This window comes from Leopardus geoffroyi, chromosome E3 (assembly GCF_018350155.1).
Source record: "Leopardus geoffroyi isolate Oge1 chromosome E3, O.geoffroyi_Oge1_pat1.0, whole genome shotgun sequence".
NCBI lineage: Eukaryota > Metazoa > Chordata > Mammalia > Carnivora > Felidae > Leopardus > Leopardus geoffroyi.
In genome coordinates, this window is record NC_059340.1 from 40,916,188 (window position 1) to 40,936,835 (window position 20,648).

The following is a 20,648-nucleotide window of genomic DNA, read 5'->3' on the forward strand; positions in this document are numbered from 1 at the left end:
AGAAAATAATGAAAAGGACGTTAAAACTTGAGGGTCTGTTGGGTCTTTTCCCCATAACGTGGTTGTATTACGTCTTCTTTAAAAACTTTTACTGTTTCTGTATTCATTTTGAGGGAGACAAAGAGACAGCACGAAGGGGCGGGGCAGAGAGACAGAAAGAGAGAGAGAATCCCAAGCAGGCTCCCCAGAGGCCGACGCGCAGAGGCCGACGAGGGGCTCCATCCCACTAACCGCGAGACCGTGACCCGAGCTGAATCGAGAGTTGGACGTAGCAACAGGGGAATGGAGACCCTGTCCTGAGTAAGGCAGGGACAAGCAGGGGTGTATGGCCAGGGGCAGGGGTTTCTGAACGGGCATTCGCTAAGAGGGGGCATCTGGGGACTCATGCCAGAACCAGCCCACAGGGCTGCAAAACAAATCAGTTAAGGATCTCAGAGAAATGAATTTGAATTGTAATAACGTCTACCAAAAACCTAGGGAGGAGAAAATAATGGGTGCGAAGGTAAATGGCCATCAACTTAATACGAACTGCTAAATGCAGAAGAGGTTATATAAACACCTGACAGTGACCATATGCTAAAACCAATCATAAATATGCTAAGAACAGAGTTAAGGAAATCAAACTATATCACTAAAGAAAAGAAGCAAAACATGAAAGAAAGGCAAGAAAGGATCAGAGAAAATCATTAGAAACCACAGCCAACCAGGCAATAAAATGGCAATACGTACGTACGTATCGATCATTACTTTGAAGGTAAATGGAGTGAATGCTCCAATCTAGAGACGCAGGGTGTAAGCATGGATGAAAAAACAAAACCGATTTGTATGCCTATAAGTGACCCACTCTACACCTCAAGAATGATAGTGAGAGGACAGAGAAACATTGCACACATTAATGTCAAATGAAACCTGGAGTAGCAACACTTATATCAGAAAAAAATACACTTAAAAAAAGTACATAACAAGAGACAGAGGAGGACACTGTATAACAGTAAAGGCTACAACCCAAAAAGAAGATATAACAAGTGTAAATGTATCCCACAATTCGGTGGGATAGAATAGAATAGAATAGAATAGAATAGAATAGAATAGAATAGAATAAAATAAAATAAAATAAAATAAAATAAAATAAAATAAATAAAATAAAATAAAATAAAATAAAATAAAATAAAATAAAATATAAAACAACTCCAAATCTGGAGGAAGTGAAACTTTCACACTTTGCAGCTTACATGACACTATATAGAAAACCCTAAAGAGTCCACCCAATAACTGCTAGAACTGATAAATGAATTCAGCAATGTCACAGGATAAAAATCACTGTGCAGAAATCTGTGGTATTTGGAGAAAACAATACTGAAGCAGTAGAAATAGAAATTAAGAAAACAGTCCTATTTACACTTGTGCACCAAATAATAAGATGCCTATGAATAAATCTAACCAAAGTGGTGAGTGATCTATACTCTAAAAAGTATAAAACAGTGATAAAATTCAAGATGACACAAAGACATGGAAGGACATTCCATACTCATGGGTCGGAAGTACAACTATAGTGAAAATGTGTCTACTTCCCAAAGCAATGGACACAATTAATGCAATTTCCATCAAAATACCAACAACATTTTTCACAGAACTAGAACAGTCCTAAAATGTGTATGGAACCACAAAAGACCCCAATCTTCAGAGTGAACAACCTTTATGTGAAGTGGTAATTATGGATGGAACTATGCCTCTGGATCTTCTGCTCCAAAACACGGTAACTCTGGCCTAAGCATTTGAACAAACGTTAGATATATCCCAACCAGGGATCATTCCACAAAATACATCCTACAAACGTACCCTCAAAACTTTGCAGATTATGTAAAATATGGAAAAATCTAAAAATTGTCATGGCCAAGTGGAGCCTAAGGAGACAGGATGACTGTCATGGCCAGCTGGGATGAGTCTGGGACAGAAGTTAAACCCGAAGCAATCTGAATACAAATATAAACTTTAGTTAATACTATCATATCTCTTCGGGATAGTGATTGCGATCATGTACCAACTCATATGACGTCCATAGTCAGAAAACAGTCTGTTGTATGTAGAGACTCAATAATATCTTCTCCATTTTTTCTGGTAACTAGAAACCCATCACGAATGAAAAGATTATTAGTAATCATGGTTTTATGTTTGCGACACGTGATATTATATGACTAGTTCTAATATTAGTTACTAGCGATGGCCATGTACCTATTCTTGTTGTTCTTAGTATTGTTTAATTGAAATAATAGCATTCACGGTAGAGAAAACTAAATGCATGATAAACACTTCATAGAAACATCTACTTTACATACTTTAAGATAATAACGTATGTATATACCACTCTATTATGTGGTATGTAAATTAAGTGTTCTTCTGATCTTGAACGAGCATGTCATTGAAAGGCTTTCCATAAAGGTGGTTATCCTAGATAATGAATGATACTCAGATTTTACAGGATATACTTCACTTCATGCCTGAACACTGTCAAAACTAAAAATGTACACACGGCCAGATGAATCATTGTGACTGGCTCACTGATTGTAAAGAATCCTTGGTTTAATATTTTCACACATATTGTTTATCAGGAATACAAGAGAATCAAATGTTTCCAAATCAAAGAGATATTCAAAGACTGGAAGAACGATAGGGAATTCGAGGGGTTTCAGAAGGATAAGATGTGACCATGAAGTGGCAGTCACAGGCGAGCAGCTTTTTCTGGTCCACTTTGACAGGTTTGCATGAGGATATGTGACTTGCCAAAGGGTAAGTCCCAGAAGTACCAGAGGGAAAGACAACGCTTTAGGGAGAGGTGACTTGGAAAGGGTGCTTCTGTGCCTAAATGATGCCTCAGCAACCTCGCTGGGGGTCGGTCCCTGGGTGAAAGACATCGAAAGGCCAACAGTAACCTAGACTCACAAAGATCTTAGTAACATAGATCAAAGTAACTTAGAGCCACAAAGATCTTAGAGCCACAGAGTTGATCTTCCTCTATGATCAGGGGATAGTTACAGTGTCACAGGACATGATCATCGGGCCGGCAGTAGATGGCTAAAATATTATTGAGGGCCATACATGTAATAAAAAATGTATACATAAAATTTGGCTTTGGAATGTTAAGAAAAATCACAGGCCCACCATGGAGTTACTTATGCTAAGGTCCCATGTCACTAAACCTAATCTCATTCCTGTAGGAATGTAACCTTTAACCAGTCAGCAAAGAATTTCCTAGCCAGTGCTGGAAATATAGCTCACAGATCCTTGCCATTCCCCTCAGAGAGGCAGTCTTGCCTAAATAAGGTATTCCATGCCCCTCATTTTTTTAAGTTTATTAATTTTGAGAGAGAGAGAAAGAGAGCACACGCAAGGGAGGGCAGGACAAGAGGGAGAGAGACAATCCCACGACCAAGAGGTCATGATCTGATCCAGGATCAAGAGTCAGACACTTAAGCAAGCCGTCCAGGCACCCCGAGACTGTGGAGTTTCAAAGGTTAGAAGCCTTGGCTGGGATACAGCCCCGAGGGCACTGGCCTACTCCTGAAGAGAAGGCAGCCAACAACTTGCAGGCAGATGGCATGGAAACAGTGACCTGGACAAAGCCTGGTGCACACAGTGGGGAGATTCTACACTCATCATGGAGAACATCCCTGAGAAGCAGTGTTCACAATGAGGGGACAAAGAGCTAGGACAGCGGAGCTGGGTGGGGCTATTTCCCTGCTCTGCCCCCTGCCCCCTGCCCCCCAGCATAAACACAGAGCCGTCTGCTGGAAACAAGGCAGTTCCCACACTGGCTGCCTAAGCTGCTTACACCAACCCCACCTTCCTGTGCTCTGGCAAGACTGGCCTTCTAGGTCATTCAAGGTTGCCTCAGTTGCCTCCCAGTGGAGCTGGCCCCTTCCCCAGAAGACCAGGTGAAGCCCATGACCACACCACCTCTCTTGACCAAAGAGTTGTGCAGGGCTTCACTTCTAGGAGCAGTCATTTCAAGTCTCATTTATCAAGCAGATCAGAGCAGGCCTAGATCAGACTCACCACATTCTGGCCAAGGACCCTACCTTTCCCATACAACTGACCTGAAGGATAGTGCAGCCAGAACACAAAACAGTGCACGCAACACACGCCACAGACACTCCGTGAAGTGCCAGGCCCTGGACATTGGATGACCTCCTCTTCATAAAACCATTCAACTCACAGGCAGGTAACACGATGAGCTTTGGTAACACAGAGATGGCAAATACTCAACCAAAATTCCAAGACAAGAGGAAGGCAACCCAAATGAAAGAACAAGATAAGGTCATGGGCAGAGAAATGGAGGGAACACTTCCAAACTCATTCTATGAGGCCAGCATGGCCTTGAGTCCAAGCTGGACAAAGACCCCACTAAAAAGGAAAACTACAGACCAATTTCCCTGATGACCATGGATGCAAAAAATCTCAACAAAGAGTGGCAAACTGGATCCGAGAATACATAAAAAGAATTATTCAGCACAATGGGGTGGATTTTATTCCTGGGATGCGCAATCGATTCAATGGCAAAACAACTAGTAGAATGTCACGAAATATATACCTATCAATAATTACTCTGAAAGTAAATCGACTACATGCTCCAATCAAAAGACAAGGATAGGGTGTCAGAATGGACAAAAAAATAAATAAATAAATAAAAACAAAAAAAAAACAAGGCCTATCTAGATGCTGCCTACAAAGCCTTATTTGGACCTATGTCACCTGCAGATTTAAAAGGAGGGAATGAAAAAACATTTGTCATGACAACAAGGTCAAAAGAAAGCCAGTAGCAATACTTGTATTAGGCAAAATAAACTTTAAAATCAAGAGTGTAGTTTGGTACCCTTTTGGTCAATACCTAGTAGTAAAATTGCATGCACCCAATATTTATAGCAGCATTATCAGCGGTAGCCAAACTATGGAGAAAGCCCAAGTATCCATCAACTGATGAAGGTATAAAGAACTTGTGGGGTGTGTGTGTGTGTGCATGTATACGCATATGTACTCACGTGTATGCTCATATATACATACAGATATACATACGTATATACAATGAAATGTAACTCAGCTTCAAAAAGAATGAAATCCTGCCACTTGCCACGATGTGGATGGACCTAGAATGTATTATGCCAAGTGGAATATGTCAATCAGTGAAAGACACGTATATGATTTCACTCGTGTGGAATTGAAGAAACAAAACAGATGAAAACATGGGAAGGGGGCAGGAAAAGAGAAGAGTGGTGACAAACCACATGAGTGTCTTAACCGTAGAGAAGAAGAGTGAGGGTTGATAGAGGAAGATGTGTCGGCGCTGGGCTAGATGGCGGACGAGTATTAAGGAGAGCACTTGTTGTCACGAGTGCTGGGTGTCGTATGTAAGGGATGAATCACTGGATTCTACTCCCGAAACAGAGAATGTGCTATATGTCAACTGAGACTTATATTAGAAAAATAAAGAAAGCTGTAACGAGATGAAGATAGACACTATCTCATACTAAAGGGGACAGCCACACAAGAAGATCCCATGGTTGTAAATTTTGATGCGCCCAATATGCAATCACCAACATATAAAACACTTAACAAAACCATAAAGGAATTGATAATAATATAACGATAATAGAGGACTTTAACACATCAGTCACATCAATGGACACAACCTGTGAACAGAAAATCAACAAGGAAACAATGGCTTTGAATGACACACTGGACCAGATGCGTTCAACAGATGTATTCAGAACACTCCATACTAAAATGGCAGAGTACATATTCTTTTCAAGCGCCCATGGGGCATTCTCCAGAAATGATCACATTCTACGTCACAAATCAGACCTCAACAGGTACCCAGACAGAGCTCAGACCAAGCATCTTCTCTGACCACAAAGCTAGGAAACTTGAAGTTAACCACGCTCATACACACACACACACACACACACACGGGGGGAAAGGCCACAAATAAAGGGAGGTTAAATAACATGCTACAAAATGAATGGGTCAAACAGGAAATCAATGAGAAAATACACTGAAACAAATGAAAATGAAAATACACTGGTAAAAACCTTTGGAATGCGGCAAAAGCAATCTGAGATGGAAGTATATAGCAATACAAGCCTACCTTAAAGAGCAAGAAAAATCTCAAACCCTCCTAACTTACAACTAAAGGAATGAGAAGAACAGCAGAAGGAAGGAAATAATAGAGATTAAGGCAGAAATAAGGGATATACAAACCCAAAAGACACTAGACCAAATCAATGAAACCAGGGGCTGGTTCCTTGAAAACAGCAATCAACATGAAAACCTCCTAGGCAGAGTTTTCACAAAGAAGAGAGAAAGGACTCAAATAAAGAAAATCACAAATAAGAAAGGAAAAACAACAGTCAACACTACAAAAATACAGTTAGAAGATAATATTATGAACAACTATATGCAACAAATTGGACACTCTGAGAAAAATGGACAAATTCCTAGAAACACAAAAACTACCAAAACTGAAACAGGAAGATACATAAAATCTGAAAACAGAAAGAAATCAAATCAGTAAGAAAAAAAAAAATCTCCCCCAACACAAGGGTTCAGGGCCAGAGGGCTTCCCTGATGAATTCTACCATCCATTTAAGGAAGAGGTAATATGTATTCTCCTCGAATTATTACAAAAAGTACAAAAGAAGGAAAACGTACCAATTCATCTTATGAGGCCATCATTACCCTGATACCAACACCAGATAAAGCCTCCACCAAAACCGAAAACTGCCGGGGCGCCTGCGTGGCTCGGTAGGTTTACTGTCCAACTCTTAATTTTGGATTAGGACATTATCTTGCGGCGCGTGGGTTCGAGTCCCACATTGGCCCGTGCATTGACAGTGTGGGGCACGGCCAGGATTCTCTCTCTCCCTGTCTCTCTGCCCCTCCCTCACTTTTATGTACTCTATCTAAGGAAGGAAATAAACATTTAAAAATATGTTAAAAATTTTTAAATAAAACTGCAGACCAACAGCCTGATGAGTATGTATGCAGAAATTCTCATTCAAATACCTTCAAACTAAAGTCAACAATACATGAATAGAATCATTTACCATAATCAAGTGGGATATATTCCCGGGCTGCAAGGGTGGTTCCACATTCACAGATCAATCAACATGATGCACCACAGTAATGGAAGAAAGGATAAGAACAGTATGATGCTTTTCACAAATGCAGGAAAACCATTTGACGAAATGTCACACCCATTCATGATAAAAACCCTCAGCAAAGTACATTGAGACTCAACCTACCTGCAAATCATAAAGGTCATCTAGGAAAAACCCACAACTCGTCTCATCCTCAATGGGGAAACATTGAAAGTGTTTCCTCCAAGGTCAGGGACAAGACAGGGATGACCCCTCTCACCACTATTATTCCACATAGTACAGGAAGTCCTAGCCACAGCAGTCAGACAAAACAAGAAACGAGGCATCCAAATTGGCAAGGAAGGAGCAGAACTTTCGCTGTTTGGAACGGACATGATGCTCTCTATACACAACAGGAAAGACTCCAATGAAAATTGCTAGGATCGATATACGAATTCGACAAATCACAATATACAGAAATCAATGTACAGAAATCTATTGCATTTCTGTAGACGAATGAATTAACAGAAAGAGAAAGTAAGGGATCCATCCCATTGACAGTTGCACCAAATACCCCAAGATACCTAGAATGAACCTAACCAAAGAGGTGAAAGACCTGTACTCTAAAGGCTGTGAAACACTGATGAAAGAAATGGAAGAGGACACAAGGAAAAGGAAACATATTTCACCCTCATGGATGGGAAGCAGAAAATACTGTTAAAATGTCTACACTCCTCAAAACAATCTACATATGTAATGAAATCCCTATCACACTAACAAAACCATTTGTCACAGAACTACAACAAGTAATCCCAAGATTTGTATGGAACGACAAAGACTCCAAACAACAAAAACAAAATTGAAGAAGAAAACTAAAGCTGGAGGCATCACAATTCCAGATTTCAGGTTATATTAAAAAGCTGTACAGAACAGAACAGTATGGTCCTGGCCAAAAACAACAACATCAACAACAACAACAACAACAACAACAACAACAACACAGATGCAGAGATCAATAGAACGGAAACGCAGAAATGAACTCACACCTATATGGTCAATTAATTCTCAACACAGCAGGAAAGCATACCAATGGAAAAGAAGAGATAGTCTGGGGACACGTGGGTGGCTGCAAAGCGTGTGATTGTGGGTTCAGCTCAGGGCATGATCTCAGGGCAGTGCAGAGCATGCGTGGGATTCTCAGTCCCCATTTCTCTCTGCCCCTCTTCTGCATTCTCTCTGTCTCTCAAAAATAAATACATACACTTAAAAAAATCTCCTCAACATATGGTTTTGGAAAAACTAGACAGCAACCTGCGAAACAAAACAAGACCAACAACGGACCACCTTCTTACAACATACACAAAAGTAAATCCAACACGGATAAAGACCTATGGGTGAAACCTGAAACCATAAAAATCCCAGAGGATAATGAACACAGGCAGTATCTCATTTGACATTGGCTGTACAAACGTCTTTGTAGATCTATCTCCTGAGTTGAGGGAAACACAAGCAAAAATAATGGGACTTCGTAAAAATAAAAAGCTTCTGTCACCAAGGAAATAGTCAACAAAACTAAAACACCTACAAGAATAATATTTGTAAACGACATCTGATAAAGGGTTAGTGTCCAAAACATATAAAGTTATACAGCACCCCAAAAAGGAGATCCGGTTAAAAATGGGCAGAAGACACGAACGGACATTTTCCCAAGGAAGACATACACATGGCCAAAGCCATGTGAAAAGATGCTCAACAATACTGATCTTCAGGAAAATACAATTCAAAAGTACAACGAGATAACACATCACATCCGTCAGAATGACTGAAATCAATGAATGATGAAACAGCAGGTGTTGCCAAGGATGTGAGGAAAGAGAATCCCTCTGCACTGTGGGTAGGAATGCAGACTGGTGCAGCCACACTGGAAAACATCACGGAGATTCATCAAAAAAAAAAAAAAAAAAAAAGGAACTAGCTTACGATTCAGCAATTTCACCACGAGGTATTTCCACAAAGAATACAAAAATAATCCTTCAAAGGGATACATGCACCCTGATGTTGGCAGCAGCATTTTCTACAACAGCCAAATTACGGAAACTTCCCGAGCATCCATCCATCAACTGATGAATCAGTTGAGATGTAGTGTATGGAATGTAATATTATTTAGCCGTAAAAACAGGAAATCTTGTCATTTGCCACGAGGTGGAGGAGCGACAGAATGTTATGCTGGGTGAAAAATGCCTGTCAGAGAAAGACGAATATCAGGTGATTTCACTAACACGTGGAAATGAAACAAAACAAAGGGGCGGGGGGGGGGGTGGGAAGGACCCAGTGACAAACAGACTCTTCACTGGGAAACAAACTGCGGGCTTCCACAGCGAGGGGGGGAATGGGTGAAACAGCTGCTGGGGATGAAGAATGCACCTGGGATGAGCACCAGGTGACACGTGCAAGTGTTACTCTCTATCGGACACCTGAAACTAATATTACGCTAGGTCTTCACTCATGGAATTTAAATTAAAAGGTCACATAAGGTTAATGACACCTACCTACCAGGTTTTCTGTAGTTTTCAATCACTTCACTAGGTTGGAAAAATAACCATGACATTTTTAAAAAGCATGTATGATGTGGCGGACAGTTTGTGCCCTTACCTCCGTCTCTGGTTCCAGCAGGACGCAGAAACTGGGTCCCAGCTCATTCTTCTAGAAGGTCGTGAGAGGAGCATTTGATGTATTCACGTCCTAACGGAATGCGGCTCCCGTTCCTCGGAATTTCCGTCAGGGTTTCTTCCCGGAAACGAGCCTGAATCGGGAACAAACCATCGACTGCATCGATGAGGTGATGTCGTGGGACCCCGCAATCCATGAGTCCTTCAGTAGAATATGTCTTGTTCAAATACTGTCCGGGAAGGGGAGGAATGAAACACGGGAGCTGCCCAGCAGCCAGCTTGCCCAGGGAAGCCACCCAGCGCCCCCTCCTCAGCACTCAGTACAACAAGGCAGCTCCTCTCTGGCGACTCGGGAGATGCCAAGTTGCTGCAAAGCTCCCAAGGTCTCCCCTGGGGTGGGCGGCAGAACGCGCTGGAAAGGCAGCTCTACTCTCTGTCCTGTGTCCTGTGTCCTCTGGGAGCCACAGGGACCCTTCCTGCTCGGAGGTGTCCTGGGTCAGAAAAGCCGATGGTGCGCCCTCTGCTGGCCATCACTGTCCAGGCAGAGGAACCCGCCCCTCCGGGTGTGTGGTGCTCGAGCTCTCTCTGCTGGCCACCATGGGAATTCCTGCAATGTTGAAGACCCTGGTGGCTCAGCTGAGGGACCGAAGGTGCTCTGGGCAACTAAGCCTGTTCTCCACACTGGGAAAGGTTTAGTGATGGGGCCTGGGACACAAAGAAATCTTTTCCTTCTCCTTTCTTGTGAGTGGAGAATGAAACCGAATTTATTAACGTAATGACATCATTTGTAATGCTCTAAGCAATGTTCCCAGAAAAATAGACCGCCAAATGACACATGCTGAACAAGAGGTCATGGTGTTGACCACCTAAGTGTTTAGGTTAGATAAAGAATGGACACCTTTGAGAGAGAGATACCGGCTTCCAGCTATGGAATGAATGAACCTAGGGATACAAGGGACAGCCAAAGAAAGAGAGTCCATCCTGTAATAATACTGTGGCATGCTTTCACAGGATAGCTACACTTGTGCTTAAGAACAACATAATTTATAGACATATGGAAGGACTACAATGTATGCCTAAAACGAATACAACAAATGTGTGAAGAATATTTCAATTAAAAGTCGACATCCTTTATGCTATCTTTAATTTCTCTTTCTTTGCCAATAAACTATCATTCCTGGGGCGCTTCGGCGGCTTACTTGGTTAAGGGTCCGACTTCCACTAGGTCATGATCTTGCAGCCCATGAGTTTGAGCCCCGCGTCAGGCTCTATCCTGACAGCTCAGAGCCTGGAGCCTGCCTCAGATTCAGTATCTCCCACTCTCTCCCCCATCCCCAGCTCGGGCTCTCTCATAAAAGGAAAAGAAACATTAAAAATGAAAAATCATTCCTAATTTAGAATCTGTGACATTCCGTCTATACCAGATTCTCCAACATGACCATCTTGATGTTTAGAACTTATCTGAAAAGTCACTAATAATATCTGATGACACATATGTGACAAGGTCAGCATGCAACTTACAGGCAGCTGCACATCTGTTGTGAATTTACGACACGCATCCGTGGCTTATATTTCCAATGAAATGTGCTTTAGGGATACGGGTGGATGAAATAATGTCCATCAGTCATGTAGGTCAATTTCCTACAGGATCATCATGCCTTCAATTAGTCATTGCCATCTCTTCAAAATGAAAAGAAAGCTGGGAAAAGGAATTCTTTGAAGGATGTAAGAGAAGACTATGGTGTTTTAAAGGGTTCACCTACCTTCTGGAATCCTCAGATTGGTTGTGGACAGGAGGATAGCAACCCACGATTTGGATGCACACCGCTCGTTCCAGAGGGAGAATATGGACCTTCTTGTCAAATCCTTTTTATCACTATCAGCAGTTCAACTCTGCCAGGTCCAGACTGCCGGACCTGGGGGCAACACAATGCCTCACGCCTGGGTTCAGAACATGAGGAACGCCAGCTGGTGGCGGGAGGGGGGGAATCCCACAGGGCCTGGGGCAGTGAGGCAGATGACCCCGGGACACCTCCCCACAGGGCGGGCTCTGGAGTTTACCTGCCAAAGAGCAGCACACTCTCCCTGAAGACATCCTTCTCCATGACAGAACATAACGCTGAGCCCCGCAATTCCAGGAGAACTGACGGATGCCCATCTTTTCAATTGCAATGGCCTCTGCAGAGCTTGGCCCCAGGGACGTTGGAGTCTTAGAGTCATGAGACTATGATGCCCATGATACCAGCCCTTTCTGCCCCAACACTCAGAGCCACTTCCCACATCCCCTCTCCCCTGGCCCATCTCGCCCCGTCCACATACCTGGACCACGTCTCCACCTTTCTCCTTGTACTTCCTCTCTGTCTCTGTTTCTCTCTAACCACACCTCTCTGTGTTTCTTCCTTTCACTCTCTCGGTCTTGCCCCATCCCCCTATCACTCATCCAGTTTCTCTCTCCTTACCTGTCTCTTTGTCCACCTCTCCCCAGGCTTCAGGCTATCTGCTCTGTGCATGCAGCCCTGTCCAGGAGCACAGGGCACTCCTGTCTCTGTCTCTCTCGTCATGTTTTGTCCCAGGCCCTGATCACAATGGAGGAGAATCCCCCGTACAGCAGCTGCTCATGTTGACATTTGCTAGAGCAATGCTGCCAGCATGTGGACAGCCGGACATTTACCCTTGGTGGCCCAGCCAGGACCCAAAAGCTGCTGGAGGGCTGGCTGCTTCCTTAAGCTGGAAGGAAAAAGGGGCTCACAGGGTTCAGGGTCCCTGATGTAGATTGGATTGGCTGATGTAGAAGGAGCCGTAGGCTTACACCCAACTCTCCTGGGTGGTGTCGAAGGAACCTATCTCAGACCATGGACCTCTGCCCTCCCCATGCCTCAATACGGCATCAGGGGGAGCTTTAGGGGACACCGTGTGACTCGCCACAGAAATTGCGTCATTTGCCCCCTTGGAGGCCACCTGGATGGGTGCTATTGGTGGCAGCTGGGAAGGTGAGCTGTGAAGCCGGGTTTGTCCACTCAGGATGGGGCGGAGGCCTGGGGACGGGGGCACTGCGCCATGTGCGGGGGTCCGTCCGTGGCCCTGACGGCCGGGCCAACGCGGGGAAGAGACGTGACTGCACTGGCCGGAAGCGGGGCAGGGTGGGTGGACAGCACCCCGGGCCGGGCCTGCCACGGGCTCTGCGGCCTCTGGTGCTCAGACGTGTCGTGAGAAGCGCAGTCAGCCGGGGGTGGGCGGCCAGGATGGCAGTCTGGCCTCCCGGGTGTGTGATGGGAACCGGCTCCCAACCCCCCTGCACACACTCTGCCTGACACCCGGCTGCCTTTCTTCCCCATCCTCCACCCCCACCCCCCAATGGAACGCTGCCCAAGCCACCCACCCACTTCCTGTGGCCAATGGATAAAGGACCTCGGGGGCCCCCAGAGCAGAGACCCGTGGAGCCTGGCAAGGTAGGGGCGCTGTCCCCTCTCACACAGCTGCAGAGGCCCCTGGCCCCCTCCGGCCCTGAGCTGTCCCTCCGTGCCCTCTCTCTTTGCAGATGCTGTGGCTGTTGCTTCTGACCCCCTTCTTCTCGGGGACCTGCGTCGCGGGGAGCCCAGGTGAGTCCTGACCCCACGGGGGTCCTCCCTTCCCAGAGGCTCCTGTAACCTTGTCTCCAGTTCCAGTCGCTGGGGGGCCTTGGGGCTGCCTGTCCGTGCCCTCGGGGGAGGCCTAGGTGGGGACGGGGCTCGGCCCTGGGCCCCGAGGCCCGGCCTCCCTCCCCCCTCATGTTGCTTCCCAGCCTCCCTCCCTGAAAACGAGCTGGTGGGCATCGTCGGGGGCCACAATGCCCCCCAGGGGAAGTGGCCGTGGCAGGTCAGCCTGAAAATCTACGATTATGACTGGGCCTCCTGGGTGCACATCTGCGGGGGCTCCCTCATCCACCCCCAGTGGGTGCTGACCGCCGCCCACTGCCTCATCCGGTGAGTCCCGCTCGCTGCCGTCCAGCTCTGGGCGAATCAGGAGGTGTGGGAATCCGGGCTCCAGGCGGGGCGGAGGGGGCCGCCCTCGAAGGACCCGCCTCCGTGGCTTCTTTGCGACCCCAGGAAGGACGCCGACCCGGCAGCCTACCGCATCCATGCCGGGGACGTGTACCTCTACGGGGGGAGGACGCTGCTGAATGTGACCCGCGTCATCGTCCACCCCGACTACATCAACCCCCAACTGGGTGCGGACGTGGCCCTGCTCCAGCTGTCACACTCTGTGAAATACACGGCTAACGTCAGGCCTGTCAAGCTCCCGTCGGCCCTGCTTGAAGTCACCCCAGAGGACGAGTGCTGGGTGACCGGCTGGGGCACCGTCATGGTGCACGGTGTGTACGGGGTGGGGTTTGGGAGGGGTTCGGGGCCGCGCGAGGCATTTCCCGACCTGGCCACACGGAGAAGTCCTGGCGGGTGGGCGGCTGCAGGTTCTGGAAAGGAATCGCCTTCCGACACCCTCCCCCCCCCCACCCCGTGTGTGCCCCAACCAGGAGATCCGACCCCAGAGGCTGGAGGGTCCCTGAAGCAGAACTGAGCTCGGGACCCAACACTGTGACGAGGAAATTCATATTCTTAGTTTTTTTTCAACTTATAGGAAGATATTGGGGGGCGGGCAGAAACCCTCAACCCCCCCCCCCCCATTTTCTTCCCGGTCCTTCCAACTAAAGGCAGAATCCACCTTCCGGGTGTTAGGAATTTAGAGGGAGATGGGAACCCTGCACGCTGAGGTCCCCACGGTAGCGATCTGGGCGGGAACGCAGGCTCGCGGCCGACAGCGGGGGTCACGCTCCAGCCTCCGGTCACGTCTCTCCCCCAGAGTTGCTGCCTCCGCCCTACCGCCTGCAGGAGGTGGCGGTGACCATGGTGGAGAACGCCGTCTGTGACCAGCAGTACCACAACACCACCAGGCACCGCTTCGAGGGCAGGAAGATCATCCAGGACGACATGCTGTGTGCGGGGACCGAGGGCCGGGACTCCTGCCAGGTGAGTCCCGGCCCATCCCGGCCCCCACCCCGCGCTGGAGGCCAGCCGGGGCTCAGTGCTCTCTCTCCTTCCTCAGGGCGACTCCGGAGGCCCTCTGGTGTGCAAGATGACGGGTGCTTGGCACTTGGTGGGAGTGGTCAGCTGGGGCGAAAGCTGTGCCCTGAGAAACCGTCCCGGGGTCTACGCTCGCGTCCAGACGTACGTGCCCTGGATCACGCGGCACATCGGGAGGGGCGTCTGACCAGGGCCTGCTGGCCGTCCGCCCGGCTGGGCCCGGAGGAGACGCCTTCCTCCCCCCAGAGCCTGCTGCTTCGGCCTCTGCGCCCCCGTCCCCGGCCTGGGCTCCGCCTTCGCTTCTGGCCTCCTCAGTGTCCGGGACTTCCCTGACTGCTGGGGGAAGCTGCAAGAAGATGCCAGGGGGCGGGCGGGAAGTCCCTGGGGCCCAGGGTGCCTCGCTGTGCTGTGTGTCAAATTAAAGAGCTTGAGGAATGACCAGAGTGTGGTCAGTCTTTGTGGAGTGGGCCCTCCGTGGGAGCGTGTCGGCCAGCCCCGAGGTACAGGGGGCCGCGCTGGGGCTGGTGTCCTACCTGGCTTGGCAAGGGAGAGTGAGGATCTCAGGGTTGGCTCCACTCTGCGGCCACAGCCCCCAGCTCTGTCCTGCACCAGAGGCCACCATGGTCCCAACCTTGCATCCGTCCCTCCTTCCATCCCCCCATCCTTCCAACCACCCATCTGTCCATCCCACTTCCCTCGTAAGGCAAGGTCTGTTCTGGGAATTAACCAGTTGCCACGCTAAAGTGACCTGGACATGATGCCAATATGTCCTCCCCTTTAGGGACGTGCTTGCCCATCTGGGTACCTTCAGGTGAGGGTCTTCGCTGGCTCCCCTGGGGGAGTTGGGGTATGAGCTCCAGGTTGGGAGCCCCTGGTTGGGTATGAGCTCCAGGTGCTGGGCAGCAGCCGGGGAGAAATGCCCCGTAGGCAGCCGGGGGAGGGGCTGGAGGCTGAGAAAGGAAGCCGGGAGTTGTCTCGATAGATAGAGCTGACGCTCAGACCCCGGGGAGCAAAGGGGGTGACGATGCCATAGTATTCGAGGGGGGCAGGAGGAGGCCAAAACATGGGTGTGCTTTCCTGGGCTGCCCCAGAGCGGGCGGCCCGGCCACACTTGGGGAGTCTCCCAGGATATGCAGATACCCCCTCCCCTCCCCCCACCGCACGCTGGGTCTCCCACGAGGCACAGCCGGGTGAAGCAGGAGGCCACGGTGCCCCAGGGCCATGATGTGTGCGCGCTGCAGGGTTAGGGGGTGCCCTGAGCCCATGTGCCGGGCCAGGGTGGGGCAGGGAGGGCCCATTCACCTGCTGTGCAGGCGGGAGGGGGGAGGAGGGAGGAGCTGAGGGGCAGGCTCCGTGGCAGGCCCCACCTGCTCCTTCTGGGCACCTGCAGCTATGGCTGTCCCCACCACTTGTGCCCCGTGGATGCTGCCCCCTGGCACTAAGTGGCCAGCTCTGGGCCGCACAGGCCACAGCAGGACCAGGGCGGCCCCAGGTGGCCTGTCTGTAGACCCACGTTTGTTTATCCCCGTCACCCGGACAGGGGTGGGGATGGGTGTCCCCCACCTCCAGGAAGCCCTCCCCGGTTCCCGGGGGGCACACTGGCTCGTCTCCTCTGTCCTCCAGGAGTCGGGTCTTCGGGGCCGCCCCGGAGGGTCCCAGCTCGAGGCCCAGAGTGAGCCAGGAGACAGTCAGGCCCTCGTGACAGGCGACTGTGCCAGCCCACACTGCCCACGTCCCTGCCCCCGCGCCCATCTCAGGGTCCCGTGGTCTTCACCGCAGATCAGATGGGCACAGCCCCCAGCTGCCCAGCTCAGAGCAGGCGCTTCCTAACCGTCCGTCGTGTGGCCAGGGCCCGATGACAGAGCCGATTAGGGGCCCTGGGAGGGGCTGGACTTGTCTGCACCCGGCCCCGGCTTGAGACAGAAACTCTGAGGGCCACCTGTGCCCCCCCCAATGTCTCTGGACACTGTGCCGTTTCTGCCCCCTATTTGACAGGAGAGCAAACCTGAGACACAGGGAGGGGGGGTCCTGTCCCTGGGTGCCTTCCTTCTCTGGCCCCGGGGATGCCCTCCCAGCCTGCTGGGGTCTCTGGTTGCCCAGGGGACATGGGTCACGCGGGCCCACGTGGTGGCCTCCGCAGGGGGACCCCTCCTCCTTGCCCCCACCCCCACACTAGCCGCTGACTCGGCTCTGGCTGCCCTCGGCCCCGACCTTTCCTGGTCTCGGCTGTGTGGGTTTGGTTTCCAGGCACACGGGAACTCCCCGCCCCTGCCCTGCCCGAGGTGCCCTTCATCTCTGATGTGCAGCTCTGGGTGTGAAGGAGCCTAGTCCTGTCTTTCCGCCCTCACCCTGTCCCCTCGGAGCCTTTCCTTGCAAGACGCGCCTCCTTCCACACCTCATCCGGCCCGAGGCCTACCCAGGCCTCAGAAAGTTCTAGAACTCATCACCCCAACAACGGACAGTGACAAACCCTGGGTGGGATGAGGGAAGGAGGACGGATTTCTTGGTTTTTTCTTTTTTTTATCTTGACATGTCCATATCCGCCAAGAGTTTCCAGGGGGCGGGTACTATACTTGTCATAAAAATAACTTCAGGATTCAGAAGAAGGTGCAGCCTCCCTGCCCCCCTGTGCCGAGGTCTCACGTCACATGGCAGCGGAGGGGGTCTGATGGGCAGAGCCGGGGCCCGGTCCCCCGATGCCCCTCTGGACCCCGCCCTCGCTGGGCCCCTTCCCTGAGGGCTCGACGCTCACCAGGGGAAGGTCCCGCCTCGGTTCTTCCACAGCCCCCCTCGATGTGAGGTCAGTTCTAGAAGGAGTAGAGCGCACGTGTGTGAACAACCGAGAAATGTTCAGTCTACACGCACAAACACCTCCGACTGTGAAATGTTATGCCCAGAATTCGTGATCCCCAAAGACCACCAGGGAGCCGAGTCCGATGTAAAAGCAAAGAGCCTTTTTTCGAGCTAGCTCGAGCTCAATCCCTTACCGATGAGTGAGATACCGGGGAGAGAGAGTGACTTTCAAAAGGACAAAGGTTTTACTGGGGCCTAGGGGCCCTTGGTGAGGTAATGGCTGTGTCCTCAGCCGGTTGGCTGGGGAAGGGTCCGAGTCCTGTTAGGCAGGTGAGCCGGACGTTACTCAAGGGGAGGAGGCGTGGTCAAGGTGAAGGACACAGAACAAGATGGACTAGGCTGGCGTAGGCCCGCCCTTTCATTCCCCCCTTGTCATGTAGCTTAGGGACCCAATCATGGGACCGGCTGCATTTATGGTGACAAGGGGAACAGGGTTTGGAGGTTTATGCAAAGTTCTGGGAAGCAAGTGTCCTTGGGGTGGCTCTGGGAGGTCTGATTAAGTACTGTCCCCGAGCTGGTGTCTATGAGCTGCCAGGTGATGTGTTGGGGGCGTGGGGACTCCCAGCAGCATGAGCAATGACATACAGAGTTAATAGAGTTACGAATATTCGGTGGGTGAGCTTGAGCGGGTTGTGTGGGTCCCGATTGACGGCTCATCGCATGACAAAGTCCTTCTGGGTTGAGGAGGGGTCCGCTGGCCGAACGTGGGTGTGATGGACCAAGGTCGCGATGCCGTCTACTTTGAGAGCGGTGGGGGTTGTCAGCACCCCGATGTAGGGTCCTTTCCAGCGCGGCTCGAGGGTCTCTCGGTGGTGCCTCTTAATGTAGACCCAGGCTCCCAGCCTGTACTGATGAGGTGTCGGGGTCGGGCCAGCCTCTTGGATGGCACGGAGGCGCGGCCAAATGTCCTCGTGCGCCCTTTGGAGCCCTCTCAAGGAGAGATCTCCTGTCCTAGGGTCAGTTTGTCTGTGTCCTTGACTAGGAGTGCTGTCGCCGCAATAATTCCTAGGCATGGCGGCCAGCCGGCAGCCACTGGGTCTAGTTTCGTGGACAGGTAAGCCACCGGGTGGTTCCAAGGGCCTAAGGCTTGAGTTAGAACCCCTTTTGCTATTCCCTTATATTCGTCTACAAAGAGGAGGAAGGGCTTCGTAATGTCTGGTAGGCCCAGGGCTGGGGCACTTAGGAGGGCCTTTTTCACTGATTAAAGGCAGTTTCTTCTTTTTCAGCCCATTTAAATGTTTTCCCCTCTTTGGTAGCTTCATATAGGGGCCTGGCGATCTCAGCAAAACCCTCTCGCTGCATATCTGAGCCTTCTTCGTGGACGCCCGATACCCTAAGACCCCAGGGTAGCCAGCAGGTCCTGGGTCCCTCGCTCACAGTCTTTGGCTGTGTCGGCAGCAATCAGGGTGTCATCTACGTACTGTAGGAGGGTGTGGCCAGGGTGCTCCCTTCTGTACTCACCCAGGTCCTCGTGTAGTGCCTCGTCGAAGATGGTGGGCGAAGTTTTGAATCCCTGAGGTAGCCGTGTCCAGGTGAGTTGCCCACTGTAGCCCTCCTCCGGATCATGCCACTCGAAGGCGAACAAGGGTTGGCTCTGGGGTGCCAGCGGCAGACTGAAGAAGGCATCCTTTCCATCTAGCACAGTATACCAGACCCTGGAGGGCGCCCAGGAGCTCAAGAGAGTATATGGGTTGGGAACAGTTGGGTGTATGTCCCTGACCCTCTTATTTACTTCCCGGAGTTCTTGTACCGGTCAGTAGTCATTTGTGTGAGGCTTTTTGACCGGCAGTAGGGGGGTGTTCCAGGGAGACTGGCAAGGAACTAGTACCCCTAGGCTTCGTAGTCTCCAGATGTGTGGCTAGAGCCCCTTCCGGGCCTCCTGAGACATGGGGTATTGTTTGATCCTTACCGGACTCTCTCCTGGCTTGAGCTCTACCAGGACCGGGGTCCTGTGAGCGACTAGTCCTATCCCCCCATCTCTGCCTAAACCGAGGGGAATCCTTGATGCCATCTGTCTATATTATCCTCTCTCGGGAGCGCCTCCTGGTGGAGGCGGTATTCATCCTCCAGTTTCATGGTCAGGACCTGGATGGGGGTGGCCCTTGCCATCGGTGACCTGAGGCCCCCCTTGTCTGAAAGTTATCTGAGCTCCAATCTTGGTCAGTAGTCCTGTCCTAACAGCGGGTAGGGGCATTCTGGTATTACCATAAAGGAGTGGGATACCTGGCCCGTTCCCAAATCTACTGTTCTTTGGGTAGTCCATGAATACTGGCTCATACAGTTGCCCCTTGTACCCAGGACTTCTTGCTGGCTAGTTTTCCTTGTGGGGTGCGGAGGACCGAATGTTGTGCTCCGGTGTCGACAAGGAAGTCAACAGGGGTCCCCTCCACTTTAAGAGTTACCCTGGGTTCGGGGAGAGGGTCCGAACCCCGACTCCCCTAATCACTCAGTTCATCTAGCTCTAGGACGTTTACTCGATCAGTCTTGCCTCCCTTCCCGCCGGCCCTTTTCGGACAATCTCGGGCCCAATGCCCTATCTCCTTGCAGTATGCGCACTGATCCTTCTGCAGCCTCTGCTTCCCCCTCCTTGGTGGTTCCTTTACCTTTTCTTGCGTCGTCTGCCAGCTGCCGGAGACGGCGGTCTCGTTCCTCGGGGGAGTCGGCAGTGGTAGCTAGTAGTATTCTGGCCAGGTCTCGAGTCTGCTTCCTGCTGGCAGCCGCCATGGCGCGAGCCTGCTTGTCCTCTGGAGGCTCCCAGTTGTTATATACCTTTTCGGCTACCACCAGTAAGTCCTGCAGACTTTTTCTCCTACTCTATCTATTTTCTGTAATTTTCTCCTAATGTCTATGGTCGATTGGTTTACAAAGGCCATGATAACAGCTGCCTTGCTTTCCGGAGCCTCTGGATCCATGGGGGTATAGGTACGGAATGCCTCCAT

At 50.3% G+C, this 20,648-nt stretch overlaps 1 protein-coding gene and 1 long non-coding RNA gene across 2 annotated transcripts; one reads left to right on the forward strand and one right to left on the reverse strand.

The window, feature by feature from the left end:
• Positions 1 to 9,877: 9,877 nt before the first annotated feature.
• On the reverse strand, positions 9,878 to 13,075 carry LOC123589351. Its single transcript, XR_006708272.1, has 3 exons — positions 11,861 to 13,075; positions 11,563 to 11,715; positions 9,878 to 10,001 (listed from the first exon to the last, which is right to left on the reverse strand). It is a non-coding gene; the product is annotated as an uncharacterized LOC123589351 (long non-coding RNA).
• A 104-nt stretch (positions 13,076 to 13,179) lies between these two features.
• On the forward strand, positions 13,180 to 15,294 carry LOC123589172 (serine protease 29-like). The gene is made up of 6 exons (XM_045460857.1): positions 13,180 to 13,248; positions 13,338 to 13,398; positions 13,581 to 13,761; positions 13,885 to 14,150; positions 14,636 to 14,802; positions 14,879 to 15,294. The coding sequence occupies exons 1-6, from the start codon at positions 13,195 to 13,197 to the stop codon at positions 15,041 to 15,043; spliced, it is 894 nt and encodes a 297-aa protein (XP_045316813.1). The 5' UTR covers positions 13,180 to 13,194; the 3' UTR covers positions 15,044 to 15,294.
• Positions 15,295 to 20,648: the final 5,354 nt, after the last annotated feature.